Below are 23220 nucleotides of genomic sequence, written 5' to 3'. Positions count from 1 at the left end.
TAAGCAGCATCTTTCTCATGAAATACTGCTCTGAGAAGTCTGGGCAGAGCTGTGGAAAATAGTTATGTGGCTCTGGCTCAGCCTTCTCAGAAACGTGTTAAGAAACCCCACATAGAATTATCATGAGGTCTGGAACAAGTGGCCAGCTAGACATTCAACATTAAAGCATGGCTGGGCGAGACCCCTTAACAATTAACTGCAACCATATGAGCTAAATGGGCATTGTGGCCTTCCATCATTCAGCATAATTTCTATGACTTCTTTATTAGTTATTAATATAATTTATTTTTGTGACTTATCATTGTCACTCTCAGTGCTTAATTAATTTAAATTCTAATGTTTCAACTCATTAACCATGTCCTTATTCGTAATTTTAGCTTTAGTGGCATCACCGTTTTAAAGCATCGTTTGAAAATGTTTTGTAGCCCTGACAATTGATGGCTGAGATAGATCTTGGGTTTGTTCACAAGGAGCAGAGGGAGGAAGGCAACACTGACAGAAGGGGTATTTACTTTTCTTGGTGGAATTTAAACATCATAACCAGAAGAAACAGGAAAATACTTTAAGCACAAAAAGGAGGACTGAAAAACATTTATACTTAAGGTCTCATAGGAAAACTTTTTCTTGTAAGTCATGGGTTCATTGTTTTGGTTGCTCTGTCACAAGACAGTGCAACATTGAAAATTGCCTAAGAGGCTATTGATGTTCTCATAAGATATGCTTAGCAAGTAACTGATATTTGCAAGGCTTTAAAGGCTGTTTATTTAACAATCATCCATAATAAGTAACTAGTTTCAGTGGAACAACATGAGATGCCTGTTAAAGAAACCTGAATTCTGAGAGGACAAAGGACAACATTTTCAACAAGTTCAAGTGGTCCAGGTACCTTCCTTCACACTCAGATACATGTTGTTATACAATTAATTCCACATGCTGAATAGAGTGGGAATATTGTAATTGTTCTTATCCACCTGCTTGTGTATCTGCAAAATAATGTGAGAACTGTGAGATGGGTTTTCATAAACCTTTGTGGATATAGATGAATAATATGAGGAGCAAAGTTATGTTTTTTGGCTCTGTAGGTCAGAACATTTTGTATTACTGCAGTGGAAGCCTGTCTAATAGCATCAGATCATCATAATCATAATTGTTACTCAGATGCCTTTCCTGTCATTTGTGACATTGGTAAAGTTTTTTTCCCTCCATATTCTGTTTTATATTTATATTTAGGATTTCAGGTGTTCAGTATTTGACAAATAACACACCTTCAGTTAAAGTGTAATATATTGCTTTTTCATCAATCTCTGGGCCCTTGTTAGGTGAAAAGTATGTAAGGCAACTGTAACTGTTTCTTTAGTGCTGAGTGTGTCATACATGTACAATCATATTTGGACAGACAGATTTATATAGGTGTCTAAATGACGTTGTTGAAGAAAAGAAACATGAGACATAGTTAGGATAGAGGGAATGGTATCACCTGTCAGCTGAGGTCCTATTACAGGTGTAAATGTGAAACAGAACTTGAACATGGTGTTTTAAAATTATAAATTCATGTTTTTCTTTGTAGTCTAATAATCCTATTTCTTGAAAATACATATTTCATATGTATAGAAGACACATACAGTCGTCATTTTTTTTCTGAAAAGGATGTTACATGCCATAAATGGAGCCTGTAACAATTAATATTAATATATTAATATAACAATATACACAGCTCGAAACATTTTAATATCATTGTAATGATCACTTGCAAAACAGTGGTGTAACTAGTAGCATCTAGATGAAGGCAGTCTACAAGAAAGATGCTAATACTATAATTACAATACAGTATGCATATCTGTGGTTATTACTTCATGGAATTCTTTAACATGTGTGGCATGTTGGGAAACGGAGTATATTTTGTTCATGTATTCGGCTCACATGCCAAATTAAAAACTATATTCTATGCTTGGTGAAGGAGACACTTCCTGTTCCATTTTAAACAAACCCTTTAAAATAAAAACTTAATAATTTTAGAAATGTGAAATTAAAGAATGCCATTCACAATTCCACAACTATCAACTATATTTGTCTTTTGTCTTTGGCCCATCATGTCAGAACTAGTAGTCAAAATATATAATAAGCATGATTGAAAGGTAGATTAGTACACCTGTGTGAAATGTGATACACGTACAATACAAAAGATATTTTCTTCAAAATTTGTTTCGATAAAAATATTTTCAAATATTACTGGTCTGTAGCGATGTTCTTGCATACTGCTTTTCATCTACATGTAATTATTTCTACCACTGTTTTTGAAGTGATCATTCAGATATTAAATTGTTTTGAGCATAGTGCAGACTTCGCCAAAGTGAGCACTTGTATCAGTGACTATGCAACTTACAGTACCTCACACCTCACATAGCTGGGGTACTTTAAGGATTCACTACACCACAGTTTTACAGTGTAGTACAGCCCTCCATCAGATTATTCAAAACAAATTAAAAAATTATGCTGCAATGGAATCAATTCCTGTGGATTTAAAGCCTCTCAATATGGGGAAACAACTTAATAACAGTTTAATCTTCCACAGAGAGCAGGTAGATGACACATTTTTTTCCTCCTTATTGACCACAACAAATTATCGTATTCCCTGTGATACAGAAGGCTGTCTAACTGAACAATACATATTAGACAAATGTACTGTATACACCCATGAGAGGGAACAGTTTCTTTCAAATCAGTGAGAATGGTCTGGTAAGTGATGCTGTATGTCTTGCAATTCCTGAGAATCAGGGGTGTAATTCTGCATTTTTTGTTTTAATCAGCTCTTTATACCCACAATGACAAACAATCATCTTGTGCTGGCAGTTTCCATGTTGATTTTACTGACTGGGCTGCCTTCCAACCTCCTTGCCATTTATGCCTTCGTTGTGAAGGTTCGGCGCAAGCCAATGCCCATCGATATCTTCCTGCTCAACCTGTCAGTCTCAGACCTCATTTTCCTGCTGTTCCTGCCACTCAGAATGACTGAAGTCTCTAATAGGACAGGCTGGAAGCTGCCGCTGGGCCTGTGCTCAGTGGGAGCCTTCATCTTCTACTCCACCATCTACTCCAGCACCCTGTTCCTCACAGCTGTCAGCGTGGACAGGTACTTCGGGGTGGCCTTCCCCATCTACTACAAGCGGAGACGCAAGCCACTGCGTACCCTCTGGATCAGTGTTGCTGTCTGGGTCTTTTCCTCTGCTCACTGCAGCATTGTCTTCATCACAGAATACTCGGACCCCCAAAATGTGACTGTGTGCTACACTTATTTTACAGACAACCAAATGAAATTCCTACTCCCTGTGCGCCTGGAGTAAAGCATCATCCTATTCTTCATCCCTCTCATTGTCTCCATCTTCTGCTATTTGAACTTCATCTGGATCATCAACACCCGGATCAAGATCAGCCGTCAGAAGAAAGAGAGAGCCATTGGCCTGGCTTTGGGCACCCTTGGGTCACCCAGGCCATCCTCTGTTTCCTCCCCTACAATATCTCCCACGTAGTTGGCTATATAAAAGGATACAGTCCAAGCTGGCGTACATATGCGTTGCTCCTGAGCACCTTCAATACCTGCTTGAATCCCATCATCTTCTACTTTTCCTCCTCTGCTTTCCAGGAAACCTTCCGAAAGTATTTTAAAAAAATCCAAGGAAAGAAGCCAGTTTCTCAGTCTAGCTTGCCAAGTGGTTCCCACCCTCCTCCACTGAAGGGTTCACTGCCCAAAGATGGTGACTGAAGCTTTGAATTACATCATAAAATGAGCAAAAGCATTGCATCTAAATTCAGTGAATATGTTGATTAATTTTCTTTTACCTCCCATGGTGTTTTAAAGGCTCACAAACAGAAGATAAAACCAAAAAACACATTTGAAGTGAAAATAATTGATTAGAGCAATGTGTGATCTTCCTTTTGTTTTCTAAATGTTGTGGTGGCAAAGAGATGAACAGATTCTGAATACAGTTTCAGAATGAAATCAAAAAGTTTCACCTTTACTTGGGAGCCCAGAGTATTCAAACAGTGAAAAATGTCTGTTTCATAGCTAAAAGGAAGCATACCACTGAAAATGATGCCTAACTGTAAATAATATGGCTTGTAGAATAAGGCTAAGTTGACAAAAGATAAATATATTTTGTTGATTAAACAGCAGAGTTATATTACTATATTAGCTATAGCGCATTAGAGAAAGGGACAATATCTAGGTTTACCCTGGGAAAACTGAATTAAAAAAAACATGAACATGATTTTTAACATGAAAATTGACTTTTCATTGTCTTGCAGTTTCCTATGATAACCCCACTCTCTTCCAAAAGATTATATCTAATCCCTCTCACCCCTCAGTATTCCTTTACCTGAATTTTGCTGTTGTAAAATATTTAAAATAAATTGTATTTTCTGTGAAAAATGCTGATATTACTTCATATTATCAGTCAAGAAGCTTGCCATGAGACTCAGAAACCAAATGTCCTTTTTTAGACAGAATGTTTCAATTCCTAAAAATCCTCTAAGGTAACAAAGAATGAAACAGTGTTTCAGTTTTGTCTCAGACATCCGGACACATGTTGAGTGCAGGCATCTGAAATACAAAACTAAACACTGCGTTGTCAGTGGTGTCAAAATGCATGGTCTGTGACAGTGAACTGTGTTTGACAGTGAACATTTTAACTTAGTCCTTATTTCCAAAACCTAATACTAAAACAAAGTCTTAACAGTAAGACTTCTAGCACAAGCCAATGCCCATCGATATCGTCCTGCTCAACTTGTCAGTCTCTGACCTCATTTTCCTGCTGTTCCTGCCCCTCAGAATGACTGAAGCCTTTTGTAGGACAGGCTGGAAGCTGCTGCTGGGCCACAAAGAGTTATGGGAGTCTACAGCATTCTGTTGCCATACTGTATACCCTGGGTTCTTTCAAGAAATCGCTGTATGGGATCCTTGGACTAATTAGCTACAAAGATCAAAGAGGCTAGAAGAAACCAATGGCCTCCTCACGTTTGATTGTTTCTTATGTTCTTATGTTGTTTTGCAACTGAATTGTGTGCTTTTCCCATTTTGACACTATGACACACTCAATAAAGTTCAGAGTTGGGATTTACTAAAAAACAGTACTAAGCCCCTTCACACAAGAGTGAACTACACAATCAAATCAAATAATAACAGTTGCATTTATTAATTCCACCCCAAAAGATGCCAAAGTGCTTTACATACAGGTGAAGACCCATTTCATCCACCACTTGAGAGCATTATGGAGTGTGAGGCTCGACCACTGTATTGTGAATTTACTCTCCTCACATCTGGGAGATGTATCTGTGTCCCCTTGTGTATCAGTAAAATCTTTCATCCCTGCTGCAATCTCACTCAAATTAAAATAACTCTCTAATCTCTTGTAGCATTGTTGTACTCTATTCTTGATTAATGATATTTGTCTGTTTTTGCTGTCTTCTTGTGGTGAATTTTGCTGTAAATCCCTGGGGATAGTAAAGTCCGAATTGAAAATTTAATTAGATGGAAATTAAAATTGAACTTCAGCGTAGCCATTTGGCACCAGCTGTCCCACTGTAAATCAACAGATATGGGAAATTACATCATCAGCTGAACTAAGGGACAATAAGAGTGACAGATTTCACAAGTTATCTGGCACATTATCATATCCACAAAATAAAAGAAAAGATCAACAATTAGAACCACTGGAAATCTCAACATTTAAAACTCTGATGATTTTAATAACTAGTAATTTACTGTTCAACTGAAGCACCTACTCCCACACAAGTTGCAAAGAGATGTTGTCATATAACTTTATTTGTTTCAATTTGACAAGATCTTTAAAGTCCTTTGACTTAATTTAGGTGTCTTAAAATTTTAACTGACCGCACTTCTTATCTGTTTCTTAATGCTAGCCTCTCTTTCCTCCATTTCCTGTCAGATCACAGGTACACCTTTATCTCTTGTGGTGGGGTGGCTTTGTGGCCAGCAGAGGAATACTATTCTGTTAGGCCCCTGAGCAAGGCCCTTAACCCAACTGCTCCAGGGGCACCGTATAAATGGCTGACCCTGCTCTCTGACCCCAAACTTCTGTCCCTGTCTGTGTGTCTCATGGAGAGCAAGTTGAGGTATGTGAAAAGACAAATTCCTAATCCAAGAAATTGTATATGGCCAATAAAGTGATCTTATCTTATCTTACAGAGATAAGAGCACATTTCCTTGTCTCTGTCTCCCCTTACTGGTTTCTTCTGGTAACAGGATGGAAAAGTTGGTGGTCAACTGTCCCATCCATCCTTATTGTTCTTGCCATGAAGACAACAGAGTTTTTTAACAGCCACTGTGAAGGTTGCAGGAACATCTCATTTTATTTCTTCTTCCACACTGTCTTTGCCAGTTTGTGCAATATTTTATAACTTCACAAAAATATAACAATGGAATAAGAACAGTTCTGCCAGCCTGTTACAACTATGTTTCAACCTAAATAAATATAACATGTTAGCCTTCCTCTTCTTTGCAGTTCAAACGTATTTCTTGCTTTTTAAAGAAAAACTGCCTCTTCATGTCTGGCTCATGAAGAAGGGCACACCGAAGACATATAATGGAAAATTTTTCAAAATCTGTGAAATAAGTTTAACATTTTTCTTAAATAAATACACTCAGTGCTGACCAGTGAGTTATTCCTCACACAAGCTACTAGATTGCTCTGAAAGTTTCAGATGCCATAGATGTTTAATGTCTTCCTACAACTCCTTCTACAATATTGTGCTCTGTTTATTGATACTGTAGTAACAATGGAACTCTTGTTTGTGTAAATACAACTCGTTCTGTCACTATAGAGCAGGATGATGCACTGAGGCAGAACAGACAATTTATACAACTTACTGATATCATTATTTAAAATGATGTCTTACATGCAAATTGTTAAGACCATGCCTACCTGCTTTGCATACAAGGGGTCAGAAAACCATTAAAATCTGACGGACGACTCATAACCACCCTGTGGACATTTGTTCAAATCAGTAAAAGACATGGTTTCGATCATTTCAGTCACCTGGATTATATTATTCTACGTTGTGGGTGAGTCTAGAAAACATATTTTCTACTTTTGTATTCTCACATGAAAAAAAACCCATAATGAACGGAAAAGACATTGCTATTAAAATGTGAGCTGTGTATTATACATTGTTATCTTCTTCCTACAGTGACGGAGGGTCAAATTACAATGACTCAGACTCCAGGCACTGTCTCAGTGTCTCCTGGACAAGATGTCAATCTCCAGTGCAGCGCAAGTCAGGACATTGGCTGGGGCTTATCCTGGTACCAGCTCCAGCCTGGACACAGTCCCAAACTGCTGATTAAAGCTGGGGATGAGAGATTCGATGGGGTTCCAACTCATTTCAGTGGCAGCAGATCTGGAACTGTCTTCACCTTCAAAATCACTGGAGTCCAGGCTGAAGATGGAGGAGATTACTATTGCCTTGGTTATAAAAGCAATCAGTTCACACAGAGATGCAAGTCTGTACAAAAACCTCCTTTAGGTCTACAGGAGCTGGTTGAACTCATCAACAGAAACCACAGGGGACTGAGGCTTAGAACAGCTGTACAGCTGGTACAGTTAGATTTGATGGGTTTCAGTGGCAGCGGATCTGGAACTGTCTTTACATTCAACATCACAGAAGTCTAAGATGTAGATGTATGACTCTGTCTGCAGAATAACAGCTTCCCTCTCACACAGTGATACATAGAGCAGCAAAATCCTTCCCTCTTGTTTGTTGTGCATGTTTGAGTCAGCATGCAGTTGTGAGTCTATAGGAAAATGTTGGAAGAAATCACAACAGACATGGAAGTTCAAACAGCAATTTAAAACAGATAGAAATAAGGTCATTACTTTTTGTTTTGCATGCTCTGTGGAGTACATTTTGTTTTTGTATTTTACAAAATGTTATTTTCAAGAAAAAATCATTCTGGCACTGGTTCAATGGTAAAGGAGACAGTGGCTAACCTAATAATCCACCACACTGGTTCCTGACTGAATGGTCTTAATTAGTGCCTCAAGGCGTCCTTCATTAATAAGAGTCAAGAGAAGGAGAAAAGCAATCTCCTTTTGAAAACTGAGAAAAGACCCAGCAATGGGGTAAAATGTCAACAAGTCTCTCAACTATCTGTGGGTTCTAGTCTTGGCTTATTCCCCTGCATATATTTCCATCACCAAGGGATCAAAGCTCTTGTTAAAGAGAAGCCAGGGAAGACTGAGTGTGTAAACCAGCTCTGCTGATAGGCCAATACCTGTCCCTCTCTCCCTCCTCCACAGAGACATGAAGCTTGAACAGATCCTATGTGATTCCGCTGGGTGAATTTTTACTCCTTACTATATTTTTTTTCTCTTTTATTACTTAAGAGTTCCAAAAGGTTTACTTTCTTCCTTTTTGTCCAGTTATGTTTTAAATGTAGGACATTTTATTCCACTTTTTCCTTTGGTAGTGTGTTTTCTTCACTTTTTTCTTTTCTCTTAAAGAGAAAGTTTGCTGTTCTCTTTTATCTATTTGCCTTTGTCTTCTCTTGGCTTCTCACTTTCTGTTGTCTCCTCCTTTCTGTCCTTTTTATCTTTCAGATAGAAAGCAAAAGAGAGAAAACAACAAAACAACAGAAAGACGAAGGAGTGGAAGAATCTAGTCTCTGTACAAGGGTTGCCTTGGAGCTCGACCACCTGTGTCCTAGCCCTCTATAACCTCTCCCTTCAGGTTTCCACACTGCTGTGGAGATCCATGCAGTGGACATCCAATACAGCTGGTGTAGTTTTCAACTGAAATCCATTACGCAAAAGTAGCTTGACCCCAGTGGCTTGTATGGTGGCTAGCAGCTTGCCAAAGTAGCTTTTGTTATGACTTAAAGCGTGTTGCAGGTATTGGGGACTCCCTTCCTCCGCCACCACCTTGTAGCCCCTCTTGGATGAAGCGACGGCAACCATAGTACGCTAGTACTGTACTCTCACCACACATCAGCTATCAGTGGGGAGGAGAGCAGAGGGATGAAGCCAATTCATAGATAGGGATTATTAGGAGCTATGATTGGTAAAGGCCAGGGTGAAATTTTGCCAGGGCACCTGGGGTAACACCCCTACTCTTTTAAATAAACGCCCTGGAGTTTTTACTGACCATGGAGTGTCTTTTTTACAGTAGAGTGTCCCTTTCACTATACTGGGACACTAGGACCCACGCAGACCACAGGGTGAGTGCTCCCTACTGGTACCACTAATACCTCTTCCAGAAGCAACCTTAGCTTTGCTGGCTCACACCTGCTTAGTTTTAGTGAGTTGCCAGTTGTGAGCTGCAGGGTGATATACAGTAGTTGTTGGATAGTGAGTCCTATCAGGCTAATGACTACTATCAGAATCCAGGATATCTTTTCAACACAACTGCCATGCCTAACTTACAATTGCACTAACTGTGGGAGCAAGCTGCTCCTAGAAACTGTGACATGACTACACATGTCACATGACTTGGTACTGGCCATGCTACTTGAGCATTGGAGGACTGCTTCAGTCATCTGTGACTGAAATGACACAGAATTCAAACCCACAACATTTATTTTAACAGCGAGTCAGACTAATGTATCAAAAAATAAAACATCCTTGACAAGACCAATAAGTTTCACAACTCATAGTTAATCAGGATTTGCAACATAAAGACACATCGGTGCATTAACACAAACAAAAACCAGATCACACAACACAAGAAAATTAGACTTACAGTACACATATCTGGGAGTATTTGAATGTTGAATCACAATCATCTTTAGTATCAAACAAAGAGTGAAAATTCAAACAAAGCCAGAAATAGACAGCAAAGAGGTACCTCCCCGTCGGAGCCTCATACTACTCAACTGAAATCTGTTATGTCAAAATTGCTATGTCTCAGGGAATGAAAGCACAACAAATACCTTCACTTCCAGGACAGCAATAACTGCAAGAAAATATCTCTCTCTGTTGTTCTCTATGGCTGCTTCTATGGCCTGCCTCCTTATTTAACAAGTCCAATGGTAGCTGTTGTCACAGATGCTTGTTTATTTCCTCATAGTCAGTGAGGAGATGCCACAGTGGACCAGGAAGTTTGTTTGGCACAGTGACAGCAGTCTGTATTGTTTTTCCTAGGTGCCCATGGATTAACACAGTCAGGGCTTGATGACTCTGGGCTGTGGACCAGGGCTAGAAATGAGAAACACAGAGAGACAGTGGAAGAACACAAAGAATCAGAGGAAGAGAAAACCATAGATACATATTTGTCAATCATCAAATAATACTAGTACTCTGAGTCATCATGCAATCTGGATACAGTAATAAGCACAGGCCCATCTGGATTTAAACAAAAGGCAAAAGAGGAAAACAAACCACACCCTGATACAATACTTGCCAATTATCATTCAGTATTGGCCTTTGGCTGATACCTGTTACACCACAGCAAACACTGCAAACCACCGTGCAGTGACATACCCTTACATACACAGAACCCACTAACTAACCCATGTGTGGAAGTGCATGCTCCAAAATTAGATGGCATGTACAATTTTACTTCAGGGTATGAAGAACAGTTACTGTTAAATTATGTCAAAAGCTGCTGAATCTTATGTCAGCTTCTATCCCGCTTTGTGAAATTCCACAGGCAGAAAAGGGATCAGCTGACTGGCCCTGTGCTTAACTGGGACATTCTTCAGGAGTAGTATCTCTCAGTATATCAGCAGTCAGGTGTAGAGGGGGTTGTGTCTAGGTTCAGGGAGGGAGAGTGTGTTAGTGGTATCCTGAATTGTAATGAGTTTAGATAGCCACTATCTGTTAACATCAGCAGCCAGACAGCAGTCCTAACTAGTATTAGGCTTGAAAAGTTAGAGACCATGAAGACTTGCAATGATTTTGTTAGGCATGGGATTTAGTAAAGATAGATGGATCCAGAGAAAATTCACTATTTTCTCTAATGTGAACTGCATTCCTGGATTAGTTTGAATTCTCTGTAGTCTTTATAGTGTAGTAGATGAGTAGATGTGCCCTATTTCAGACTGCCTCTTTGTCTGCCATCTGTCCTGAATCTGCTGGGCAACTGTGCTTTGATGTAGCTGGTCTCTCGAGTTACATTCTGGACATCTCTGTCAAAGAGACAGCATAGCATTCCATACCTGGTGCCTAGGCACTCAGGTTCTGATTCGCCACACATTCTGACATCTTGTGGCATTTATTTGTTAATTTTACTTGAGAGGGAACTGTAGCCATGAGGCCCTTCAGGTTACCTCTTCACCAATATTCTTATGCAGGGGGAGACAGAGAGACATTCTCTGCCATTTTCCCTTGTCTATCTGTGATGCTGGTATACTGTATATACTCAATACTACCTATCTATAAGTGAGGTATCCCATAGGCTTGTGGTTGCTTATTCCTACCAGGAAACCAGGGTCACATGGGTCAACTTACATTCTATACCTCACCTTATATATGAAAAACAAATTTCAATAAAACACAAAAGAGGCTTTTTGAACCTGATAGCAGCTGATGACACAGGTTGGCACAGTGGTCTTCTGAACCTTTCAAGTACTTTCCTAGCACTGATGGTGGATTTCATCCAGCTGATTCTTGAAAGAAAGCAGGGTATTGGCTTAGACAGCATAGCTGGGAAGCTTGTTCCACATTGCCACAGCCTCTTGAAAAAAGATTTAAAAAAGGGAAATAATTATTTGAAGAATTAATATGAAAATGTTGTATTACTTGTATATATTTAAGTAGAATAATGCAATCATGCGTTTATTGCACTCTTTTGTAAAGGGGAATTAAAACAATACTTATCTCAAGTTCAAGTTTATTGTCATTATACTCATACACAGATATATGGTATAGCAAAATGCTATTTAGCTAGCTCTCAGACGGTAAGCTGTACAAAAAAAACAATACAATTGCATAAGAAAAGAAAGACAGAGACAACAGGCAATCTGCAAAACAACAACAGGCAATGTGCAAAACAACAACAGTTGTGCAAAATCATACATCAAGAGAATGAAATAAAGGATGGACAATTATGGGGAATTAACTTCTTGACATGTGAGATAGAGGCATTTCAATGTGTGCTTGAGTTTTGATAAAGTGAGAAGGCACTGCGAGGGTTCAGATCATAGGTGAGAAAGGCTGGGAGTTTAATAGTTTGATAGTGCGGGGGTAAAAACTGTCTGGTAGTCCGGGCCCGAATGCTCCGGTATCATTTTCCAGATGGTAGAGGGTCAAACAGTCTGTAGCTAGGGTGTGTGGGGTCTTTGATGATGCTTAGAGCTTTCCTCAAGCACCGTCTGTCATAAATGTCCTGGATGGATGGGAGAGCTACCCCAGTGATTGACTGGGCAGTTTTCACCATCCTCTGTAGGGCTTTGCGGTCAGCAATACTGCAGTTGCCATACCACACTGTGATGCAACCTGTCATTGTGCTTTCTGTAGTGCATCTGTAAAAGTTAGTGAGCATCTGGGGACATATCTTAGCCTTCTTCAATTGTCTTAGGAAGTACAGGCGCTGTTGCGCTTTCTTCATCAGACAAGTGGTGTTGAGAGACCATGTGAAGTTCTCGGTGATATGGACGCCAAGGAATTTGAAGTTACTGACCCTTTCCACTTCAGTTGATGTGGATACGGGCATGACCGTTTTGCAGCTTTCTGAAATCACAATCAGCTCCTTGGTTTTGCTGATGTTGAGGATTAGGTTGTTGTCTTCACACCACGTTGTAAAGAGATTGACATCCTCCCTGTAGGCCCTCTCATCATTGTCTGTGATCAAACCTATAACTGTGGTGTCACCGGCAAACTTAATGATGGAGTTGGTGTTATGTTTGGCCTTACAGTTGTGTATGGCCAGAGCAATATAGAGCAATGGACTAAGCACACACACACACCTTGGGGACCCCAATGTTCAGAGTTAGTGTGCCAGAGGTGTGGTTTCCAAGCCTGACAGCCTGAGGCTTATTATCTGAAAAAATCAGGAAAAACAGTCCTGAAATCACCAGCTGAAATGTAATAACAAAACATATTAATTATGATTGTCTGATTTTTTGCAGCATTTTCTCCAATGGCCTTCAGCAGACGGACAGCTAGACTTACTGGGAGCTGAGAAAATGCAGCTGGAGTGCAGGTGAGGTGTGTTCAGCCAGACCCCAGACCCAGTAGGTATCCTGGCTTTTTTCAAGAACTAGCTAGCTGAGAGTCCTAGTTCAATCAGCCACTGAAAAACCAAATGAGCTAGATGAGCTGAATGGATTACTCTCACATTTATTCTGATGTTTTTATTTTCAATCTGCCCTTTACATGACATCAGGACTCTGATGTGACAAGTCAAACACTGGGTGAGTGAAAGGCTTTTAAAGGATAACTATCAAGTTAATGCACAACCATCAGTACAGCACAAGGCAGCTGAGGCAGTACATAGAGAGCTGAGCAGTATTTCAGTTCAGGGCACTGAGAGGAGGCAGGTGCGATAGTGACTTTCTGACTGTGTGGTTTCTCCCCATACTGCTGACATAATACTAATTGTCACTCTGTGATTCTACTCCTTTCCAGTGATTGTTTCTCTTTTGCTGGTTTGTGATTGCCACTCTGCCTTCATTCTGCGGATTTTATCCAACGTAAAATGAAATGAAATTAATTTAATATAAAGTTTAGAATTTAATTTCCATTTAATTTGAAACAAATTAAAATTTAATTCAGTTTCCATACGTTTTGTGAGCAGCACTGTTGAGGCACTTGTCTGTAAAAGACTGTTAACATGTAATGCTGGTAATTTTTGTTTTACTTTTTTTTGTTAAAAACAAGCCTTACATTTCTGGATAAGGAACCTGACAGGGAATACTTTGCTTTCTGAAGATGGATGGACTCTGGAGGATTTGTAGGAGTAAAGAACAGAAGATGCTATTTTAAGCGCTTGATACTGGGGGCTAAGATGTTTGCCAATGTTTATTATTTTAGTAAAGCGTTTCGATTCAGTTTCTAATCAGAAAGCAAAGAAAAAAATGAAAATATTTGTGAATCGGAAAGAAAATGCGAGAGAAAGACTTGTCCAGCGGATTGCACACATACTGCAGCTTCGTGCGGGTTTTTGTACAGCCTGTTTATGAGAGTCAAACACTGTGGTGGACCTTCGGCGGCGGGACGAGACTGAGCGTGGGCAGTAAGTCGAACACAGCTATTTTCACGGGCACAACCCTTTCATTTCCAGAAGTGTTAGATGTTTAATAGATGCAGAGGATGTGGAGTTTTAGTGGAGAGTTTATCTTTATGAATTAAAAAAGAATCCGGGAACTTTTAGTCTCTTGTAGAAACACATCAGTCACATCCATCGTACACTGAGAAGTGCTGAGGTGCTAGTAAGTTCAGAGTTTTAAAAATTAATATGACCGGGTCAGAGCCGCACCTACTGTAACTCTGAAAGGTGGCACCAGACTGAGCGTTGGAAGTAAGTAGTTCTTTCCGTCTTTTTTTTAAATTATACTTCATCACCTTTTCAGATAGGATTTTAGTATTTATTGTATTTTCATAGGATTTAAGGATTTTCGTAATGTGCAATGTGGACTAAAATAGTTTCTAGGCTCAAATACAGTATGTATCAACCTGCCGTGCTATATTGTGTTGTATCCCTTTGCAAGCAGCCTCCAAAATTGTATCTTCTGCTCTACAGATCATCGGCCAGGTGATAAGACAGTAACAGCGACACTTCTGACTTAGAACGTACCCGATTTCAGGCAGTGTACAGCTGTTACTAGCGGCTCTGGAGATGACATGAAACTGGATGTTTTTTAACGCTAAATGTGTGGGGTTGTAGAAGGATTTCTCGACTCTTTACTACCGCTAAACTTACGCGGCTTTGCTATTTAACGAATCCGTCATCGGGGCTGTAGTCATCTTAAAGCGTAGTGTGCATATTATATTTGCACCAGGAAGTAGTGAAGAAGGTATTACTCAGTGAAAAGTATTACAAGAGTATGTGTATTTTCGTTAATGTTATTTCACTTTCCATGAGGTCACAACAATATAATTGTATTGCTTAATAGTTTTTAGTAAACCATTTTTACGTGACAGGTAGAATGCGCAACACGTTTTCACGCCTCGTTTGGCAGAGAACAGAGGAAAGCGAAATGTTTAAACCATTATGAATGTGTTAATCGAGAAGGCGAAGCTAAGTTCTGTTTCAGCAAAAGTAGCTGGGGGTCCAGTATATTTCGATTAACACTCCAAAGTAAGTTTTTTTTCTAGAATCTACATTACTCTTTATATTTACAGTAATAATTGGTTAGATACTGTAGCGATTTAACCTAGAAAAACCCCGTTCTTGAATATAGTACAGTAAAAATGGATTTGGGCTGATACTGTACATGTAGGTCAGACAGCATTATAAGTGAGTTCTTTAGCCTGAGGAGGACATTGTCCACCTTGTTGCTCGGTCGCTAGTAGCTGACTGGTTTTGTTTTCTTCTAGCCTAACTTGAATGATCTGATTGATTCTTCTTCAACCACATGGGAGGACCTCTGTGAATACATCCATTAAACCCATCATACCCTCCAGTTGAGATTGAAGATATTAAATTATCTGAGCGATAAAGATGAAATTGGTTTAGTCTTCCGATCAGAACACAATTTTAGAAATGAGGTCTGACAAGTGTTTTGTATAATTCTACCTCTAATCTAACTTGACTTGATTTAAGTATGAAACATATTTTCATGTCTTCATTAATTTATTTTATTTCATCATGAATTATTTCTTTTTTTCTGAGTCCCTGAGTGTCTGGTGTGTCTTTGTGACCTGGGGTGTCTCTTCTCTGCAGCCTCACTCCATGTTGCTTTTCTCCCAGGTAACACTCAGCCCTCGCTTACGGTCCTGCCCCCCTCCAGCAGGGAACTGTCGGAGAAGAAGTCGGCCACGCTGTTGTGTCTGGCCAACCAGGGCTTCCCGTCTGACTGGAGCCTGCAGTGGACAGTAGACGGCCACTCCAGGACCAGCGGGGTCACCAAGACCCCCGACCTCCTGGACAGCACTGGCCTGTACAGCTGGAGCAGCACCCTGACGCTGTCTGAAGCTGAGTGGTCCTCAGTGGGCACTGTGGTCTGTGAGGCCACCCACAGCTCCCAGGCTCCCGTGACAAAGGCCCTGAAGAAATCCGAGTGTACAGAATAGCCCGGCCTGGGGACAGCGCCTGCTTCATTCCTAGCTTAGAGCTGCAGATACTGAAGTTTTACTCTAGCTTTCCTGTGCTGTGATTAAGTGGGAGGCCATAGCCCCAGCGACCTGTGCCAACCTGTGTGCCAATGTGCTGTTTTTGTTAGAAACCTCTTTGACTTCACATCTTCACGTCTGTGTGTGCAAATGGCCTGTAACTGGTGTACGTGCTGTTAGTGACCCAACAATAATAGTAATAAAGAATTTCTGAATCATGAACATTGGTGTTTGGATTATTATTCATATGTTGTTAGTCAATAATAGTTTCTCCTGTTATAAATGCCAGTAGTTAGACTTAAATGCAAATGATCTGTTCGTCATGCCAGGATCACCAGCCTTCTGTGTTCAGGAACCATGTTGTTAAGTAGGACGACCACGGAGTGCAGATGAAGCAATATAAGATGGGGATGAAAGACAGTGGTGTGCTGTATGTGCCCTATGATCAAGTGGGCTAAAACATTCTCGCAGCCAGTACATTCCATTGTGAATACTAATTCTCAGAGCATCTGATTAAAAATCCATTAGAAAAATATGTTTCTGTACAGGCTGCTCCCAGTTAGTGCAAATCTTTTAGGTTAACAGACCAGTAATGTACCATTTATTTATTGTAGGCTTTACCAAATACAAATTTTAAAATGATTTAAAAAAGAAATCTCCTAGGGCTTTACAATATTGTTTTTTTGCAGAAATGACCACAGGTTAAACCCAGCTCATGATGTGCTCTAGTTAACCAATGATGCTGAGCCTCTGCTATTTCGTGTTTTATGTTGGTTTTGTTTGAGATCTGTACAAGCTCCTGAATGAAAATGCTTCACACTATTCACAGCTGCCCTAAATAATACAACCCACCTTTCTTGGTAGAATTACAGTGAAAGGATAGTCATGCAACATATTTTTTAGGTTTAGAAAAATTGAAATATCTGGTTTAATATACAATATAAGGAACAGTTTTACAGTTTAGGGTTAGCCTGTCTGCAGTAGCTTATATGCATAATCCATATACTATACTGCACATTTTGTGTGTTCTTCATCCTTGCCAATTTGCGCCTTGCACCTATTATTCTTTCAGCTGAGAACCTAGTGAAGCAAATAGTTAACTTGCTTCTGGTGAGTGTGGGAGTGCAGAATCTATTCCATAGCTTCTTGTTAATGCTGAATTCATTGGATGGGATTTTTGGATTTGTGAACTACTAGAAACTGAAGAGTCAAGATCAACCATGATCATAATCTGTAAATGCCCACATACAAAATGAAATGTCAAGCCTTTTACAAGCAATCTTTGTCCAAAAACTACAATGTTATCTAAAGGTCACCGCATAAAGGCTCTACATCTGCTATCTTCTAACTGACCAGGCCACAGTGCGGTTAATAAGAAGGTTTTGTACTGTTTCCAGTCACTGATTACATGTTGTTATTGTTATTTAAAATGTAGTTATAGTCATCAACCCATGTTAACACCTGTGTGTGCAAAGCACCAGTGAGCTTCTAATGAAAATACACAATGTCTGTGCCTTTGAGCACACTGGCAAAGGGCACCATTCAGGGTGGCTGCAGGACTGCAAGATTGACTGGGAATACAGACAAAAACTGTGGGAATTGTTGGCGGAACCTTCTTGGACAACTTGTGTAATCCACCCTTGCAGGGGCTGCTTGCGTTCTTCAATGTTCTTACACTTTTAGAGTTAGTCAGTTTTATTGTATTACTTCATGAAGGGAATGTTGTGGTGTTGTGAGAGTGTTAGAAAAAGAGTACAGACGGAAACTAAGTGCATGTCTAGCAGGGATTAGCAGCCAGAGCAAGATGTGACAGAAATGTTTCTTTCAAGAGACTGTCATACCAAGAGATGTAGGAGAAATTTTTCAAACCAGTCTTATTGGATCATATCTATAATCAAACCAGGAATTTCTTGTGTAACACAAATCTCCTTTAGTATTACAGCGACTCATCACCTGAGGAGAGTGATGCTGTATCTTGTGTCTTAGTGACCTAAGAAGAAGACTCTCATGAATCTAACGTGCTTGTCTATATTGGATGAGGAATTAAAGGCAATTTCCTGACACATTGTCTTGTGGGAATTGAAAAGATATCACCAGACAAATAGGAGAGACATTATCTTTGAGAACTTGCTTAACACGGCACCTGGTTCAACCAAAAAGTGTCTTGGGCAAATATCTTCTGTCCTTTTCATAATGGTGCTAGACAGTATGCAAATTTGGGGTTGGAAATGTTGGATGTCCATTTGTTCCTATTGGAACAGCAGAAATGTCAATGCCAGACTTACTCCATAAATCATGAATTATTTGTGTGCTTAAGGATTTTTAAGGAAACTTAAAATCTTAAAGGATACTACAGGCATTTTACTCAATGATCCCGAAACTCCACTCTTCACAGATCATTCATGATAGGTTGTGGGAATAACTTACCTTGCAAGAGACCTGAGTTTTTTTACCAGCTCTTGGCACAACTCTGAAATCAGCTTTAATATATTTGAGGACATTGCTTGCCTCTGGATTGTTGTTTTTTAAAAAAATCTGGAGAATTATTACAGTATGTTTATTATATGGCAGACCTATCTTGGAATTCATTTTACAACCATCTTGAGGGAAAACACAAAGGTGAGTAAGTTAAGTGTGAGTAAGTCACATGTGAGCAAAGAACAATCTGTGGTCAGATATGAGTTCAATGTATTCAAGAATTGTATTGCCCTACTTGCATTGTCTGTGTTTCTGCTTTATACAGTATATACAGTATATATTCCCGAGACAAAATCCCCATAATCAAGGATAATTAACTGAAGAATATAAACAAAACATACACAGTGCAAAAAGAAGAGGGAATCGGACAGAGGGAACACTCAGACACGCATAGTGTATTGTCCAACAAAGAAAAGAACCTGTGTGAATGTCAGTACCTTCCGATCAATCCTGTTAGTGTTCACACGTCCAGATTTCTCTGTCAGTTTCAGAACAAGAGTCAGAAAATGGACTTTCCCAAGACCGACGCAGGGCATCAGGAATATATTGTATACCTTTTGAAAGAAGCAGATTTCACTGTCTGTCACAACCATGATTTAGAGATTTACCCTTAAATCTCTCTTTCATAGTTCACATTCAAGTTCAGGCAGTTCAGTTTTAAGTTCTAGTTCAGTCTGCCTTGTTTAATTACATTTGGATTCGATGCCATTTCAAAGTTTTCTCCACCAGTTTTTAAACTCCAAATCAATTCCAGAACTACTTTTCAAAATCGTGTTCATTAAAACAAAGCTCGTTCTTCTATTCATTGTCACTATAATAAATAAATCATTATTCCTTTTATAAAAGGAGGAGATCATTTAATTGTAGAGCCTAAAGTTTTGAAAATGTCTCTGTAGCAGCACATAACCAGTACTTTAAAATTGTAATGTGAAGAAATAACATGTAAGATATATTTGCAGTGGTTAAAGAAAAGTACATTATTGGCCAAAGGCTGTGTTTTCTCTCTCTGGAGAAGCAGCAGGTTTTTGTACAGAGTGTCTATGGCAGTAAAACACTGTGGTACACTTTTGGGCAAGGCACCAAGGTGGTTGTTAAAAGTAAGTGACTTCTCTTCTTTCACTCAACTCAGCAGTCTTGTTTGCCTTTTATAAGTTGTTTTACTGTGATCCAGTGTGCTTGGTGCCTCCAGACCTTGGTTATTCCTAAATGTTTAGTTGTACAGTATGTTATGGTTTAGGAGGCAAATCATGATAGAACTGAAATTGCTTCAAACAGGTTTTGTGGAATTTTCAACTCTAATGATCCTAAAATGTCCTTTACTGTATTTGGTAAGATCTAATCTCCTGGGTGTATTGAATGTAATGCGGATTCCTTGCCAGGGAAGAAGGTTTTCACACACACCCTAAACCTCTTTGTAAATCTGAATGTAGTGTTTGTGGGTGTTTTGGCACTGAATTAGAGCAATACAAGAGGAAAGACTGGAACATAGAACCTTCATTCTTGAAAGACCTATTCCAATTCATTTGAACAGCAACACACAATTAGATCCCAATTAACTTAAATGAAGTAATAAAGTATAGTAAACCAATGTATCATGGATTAGGAGGTACAGTACACCGCATAGCTGTGTTTTCTCTCTCTGGAGAAGCAGTAGGTTTTTGTACAGTGTCACTATGGCAGTAAATCACGCTTTCGGGCAAGGCACCAAGGTGGTAGTGAAAAGTAAGTGACTCTTCTCCTCTCATTCAGATCAGTAGGCTTGAAGTTTTTTGGGAATTTTATTTTATAGCAGTATGGAGTGTTTCATTTCTTTTGGTAGCAGTTTGCACTGTTACTTTATCAGTATTAAAATCTTGCTTCAGCCCAGATCCTTTTGTTTAAGTTTTATTGATCATTTACTGTCAGGAACCCACTGTACCAATGTTGATGTGCAGGCAGGGAAAAATGTTTCTGCTCCCAGTGTCAGTGACTGAAATCTGACTTATTGTTTTCTTGTTTTGTGCCAGTTCACTACAAGTAAGTCATACTTCTATCGGGCACCTCTCTTACAAAATTTCCTGTGCAAGTTACAAAACAAACTGCTGATACCCAGGCTGCTTCCTGCTGCTGCTAATCTTAAAGAATATATGTTGTCAGTTAGATTTTACATGCAGACTTCACTTTCAGAAAGACTGGTGAAGACAGCTGTTTCTTTTTTCCTTTTAATTGGATTTGCTTACCACAGAAAAACATCCTTTTTTGGCTTTGTATCTAACATATAAAGTTTTTTGATAAAATGCAGGCCCATTTTGATCTTCACCAGGTTATTTTGTAATACAGCTCTATAGATCTGTAGATAACATAACAGACTCTAACTAAACAGAAGACCCAGTTTTAATTAAATGGTTGATGTTACTGTTGTGGGTATGTTGCTAGAACAATATAAGATATTATTATTAGTAGTAGTCTAAAATATATAAACATGATAATTTCATCCCTTCTGTAATACTAGTGGTAATTATATCACTAGAATATCCATCATTCCAGTCATTAATTAATCTATAAACAATTAAGTGAAGATACTGAGGGGTTTGGCACAAATGTAGTGCACTGAAAATCCAGAAAATTCCAATGTCCAAGAATTAAAATATGGACAAACGGTCAGGTCATGTAATGGTCAAAATGCAATAGAAATTATTATTTCATATACCTTGTTAACTTAATCCTCAGATTTTGTTGGCGGGTCTTCAGAAACAAACAGCTCTGCATGAAAAGGACGGTGGAAGCCAGGTTTTCTTAATGTTTCGCCTTGCATGAGCGTTTTTCCCTCCTTGAACTCTCCTGCGGGAGACAAGTCTTAGATTTGGCCTCTTTCTAAACTGTGCATCTAAATAATGTGAGTTGCAGGACACATTGATCATCAACACTGCTTTGCCATCTATTGGGACCAAAACTCCACAGTCGCAATGTAGTAATTATTTTCTTTACGTTTCAGTCAGGAAAGAACGTTTACCTGTTTTTCCTTAATGTCTAACAGTACTATGGTGGTGAATGTACTTCTACAAGTTACAAAGTATGACACGTGTTGGTGCGAAGTTAGCGAGATTTAGTCTCCTACTGGGCGCCAGTCCTGACTCTCTGCCCTGCTCTGTCTCTCCGTCTCCCAGCCGGCGCCAGCGTGAAGCCCACAGTGTCGCTGTTCCCCCCGTCCCCCAGTGAGCTGTCCGCCGGCTCGGCCACGCTGCTCTGCCTGCTCAGCGGCTACTCCCCTGAGGGGGCCAGCGTGGAGTGGACGGTGGACGGCTCCAAAGTGACCAGCGGGGTCCTGACCAGCGCCGAGGAGGGGAGGGATGGGAAGTTCAGCCGCAGCAGCTCCCTGAAGCTGAGCAAGGCACAATGGGAGGCCAAGGAGGAGTACGTGTGCACGGTGACCCACGACAACTCGCCGACCTCCTACAGTGTCCGCAGGAGTCAGTGCGCAGGTGCCGCGGCGTGACGCACCAGACGGCCCTGTCCATCCTTCGCCGGACTGGAGCTCGAGGCCCCCCTGTGGAGCCTGAGGAGGAGAGGGATAGAGAACCCCTCTACTCAGCCCCAGTATGTCTGCAGCTCCTGTCCCTCAGCAAAATAGCTCAGCAAGCTTGTACAGAGTGTTAGTTTAATCACTAGTGTTTGTCTGTTAAGTGTTGCTTTTTCTAAGACATTTTTATTGTTTGCTGTACTCTAGAGGTGAAAATAAAATGCATTATGTCAAAGGCAGAATTTGGAATTGTTTCACTTCTTTTGGGTTTTGTTGATAAATGTGGTAAGGAATAATAGATTTACATCTGAGAAAGCACCACATTTGACCAGTACAATGACAGGAAGATGGAATCGCCACACTGAAGGCAGCAGGCAGCCTTGATCTTGAAAGACAGGGGAGGTAACTTCTCCTTCTCGTGATAAAAGCGACAATACTTTGATGATTTTATCTACCTTCATCATAGCTGTAGATTCATGTTCAAAACACTGCAAAATATGAAAAAGGCAAAATATATAATGTACGGTGTGGTATATTCAACATTTCAAGGATATTATCACATAATTCAATTATTAATACAGAGATGTTAATGAGACCCTTTCAATGAAGTTATTATTCTATGTGAGCTGAGGGATTTGCTGACACAGCTGCGTCATGAGGAGTCAATGTGCAGGAGAGGGTGAGGGGGGCACTAGTTGAAATGAGAGAGTGAAGATAAGAGGAGGCAGAGGGATGCAGAGAATGGGCACTTAATATTCTACTTTATATTGAATGAAATGTATATTTAGACTTGCTGTAAAGATATTGATAAAAGAAATAAACATTTCGAGTGCACACAGTGTCAAAGGTAGAGTGAATTCCATCATTTATTTGTAAATTGATCTGATTTTCTAGGTAACACTCAAGCTTTCTGAGAAATTGCAGTTTAGAGGATCTGGGAGAAAAAACACACAGTAGCATAAGTTTTATTGAAGAAGACCAACAGGTGCTGAGGCTTATGATACTGAAAAGAGTGCTGAC

The 23220-nt window shown here is 39.7% G+C and overlaps 1 protein-coding gene and 2 pseudogenes across 2 annotated transcripts; all 3 read left to right on the top strand.

Annotated features, from left to right (window-relative positions):
• The first annotated feature begins 2822 nt into the window (after positions 1–2822).
• Positions 2823–3760, top strand: LOC148818165 (free fatty acid receptor 3-like; annotated as a pseudogene).
• Positions 3761–7002: 3242 nt separating this feature from the next.
• LOC148818164 (immunoglobulin kappa light chain-like) lies at positions 7003–16406 on the top strand. The gene is made up of 4 exons (XM_088937255.1): positions 7003–7078; positions 7204–7679; positions 14052–14184; positions 15862–16406. Exons 1-4 carry the CDS (start codon positions 7030–7032, stop codon positions 16182–16184), a joined length of 981 nt encoding a protein of 326 aa, XP_088793381.1. The 5' UTR covers positions 7003–7029; the 3' UTR covers positions 16185–16406.
• A 221-nt stretch (positions 16407–16627) lies between these two features.
• LOC148818163 (Ig lambda-3 chain C region pseudogene) lies at positions 16628–22436 on the top strand (annotated as a pseudogene). The gene is made up of 3 exons (XR_016094481.1): positions 16628–16672; positions 19717–19798; positions 21848–22436. The product of XR_016094481.1 is annotated as an Ig lambda-3 chain C region pseudogene (transcript).
• Positions 22437–23220: the final 784 nt, after the last annotated feature.

Source organism: Atractosteus spatula, chromosome 19 (assembly GCF_055471065.1).
Source record: "Atractosteus spatula isolate fAtrSpa1 chromosome 19, fAtrSpa1.hap1, whole genome shotgun sequence".
NCBI classification, from domain to species: domain Eukaryota; kingdom Metazoa; phylum Chordata; class Actinopteri; order Semionotiformes; family Lepisosteidae; genus Atractosteus; species Atractosteus spatula.
Note: the sequence above shows the minus strand (reverse complement) of the source record. Positions and strands in the feature narration are given on the sequence as shown.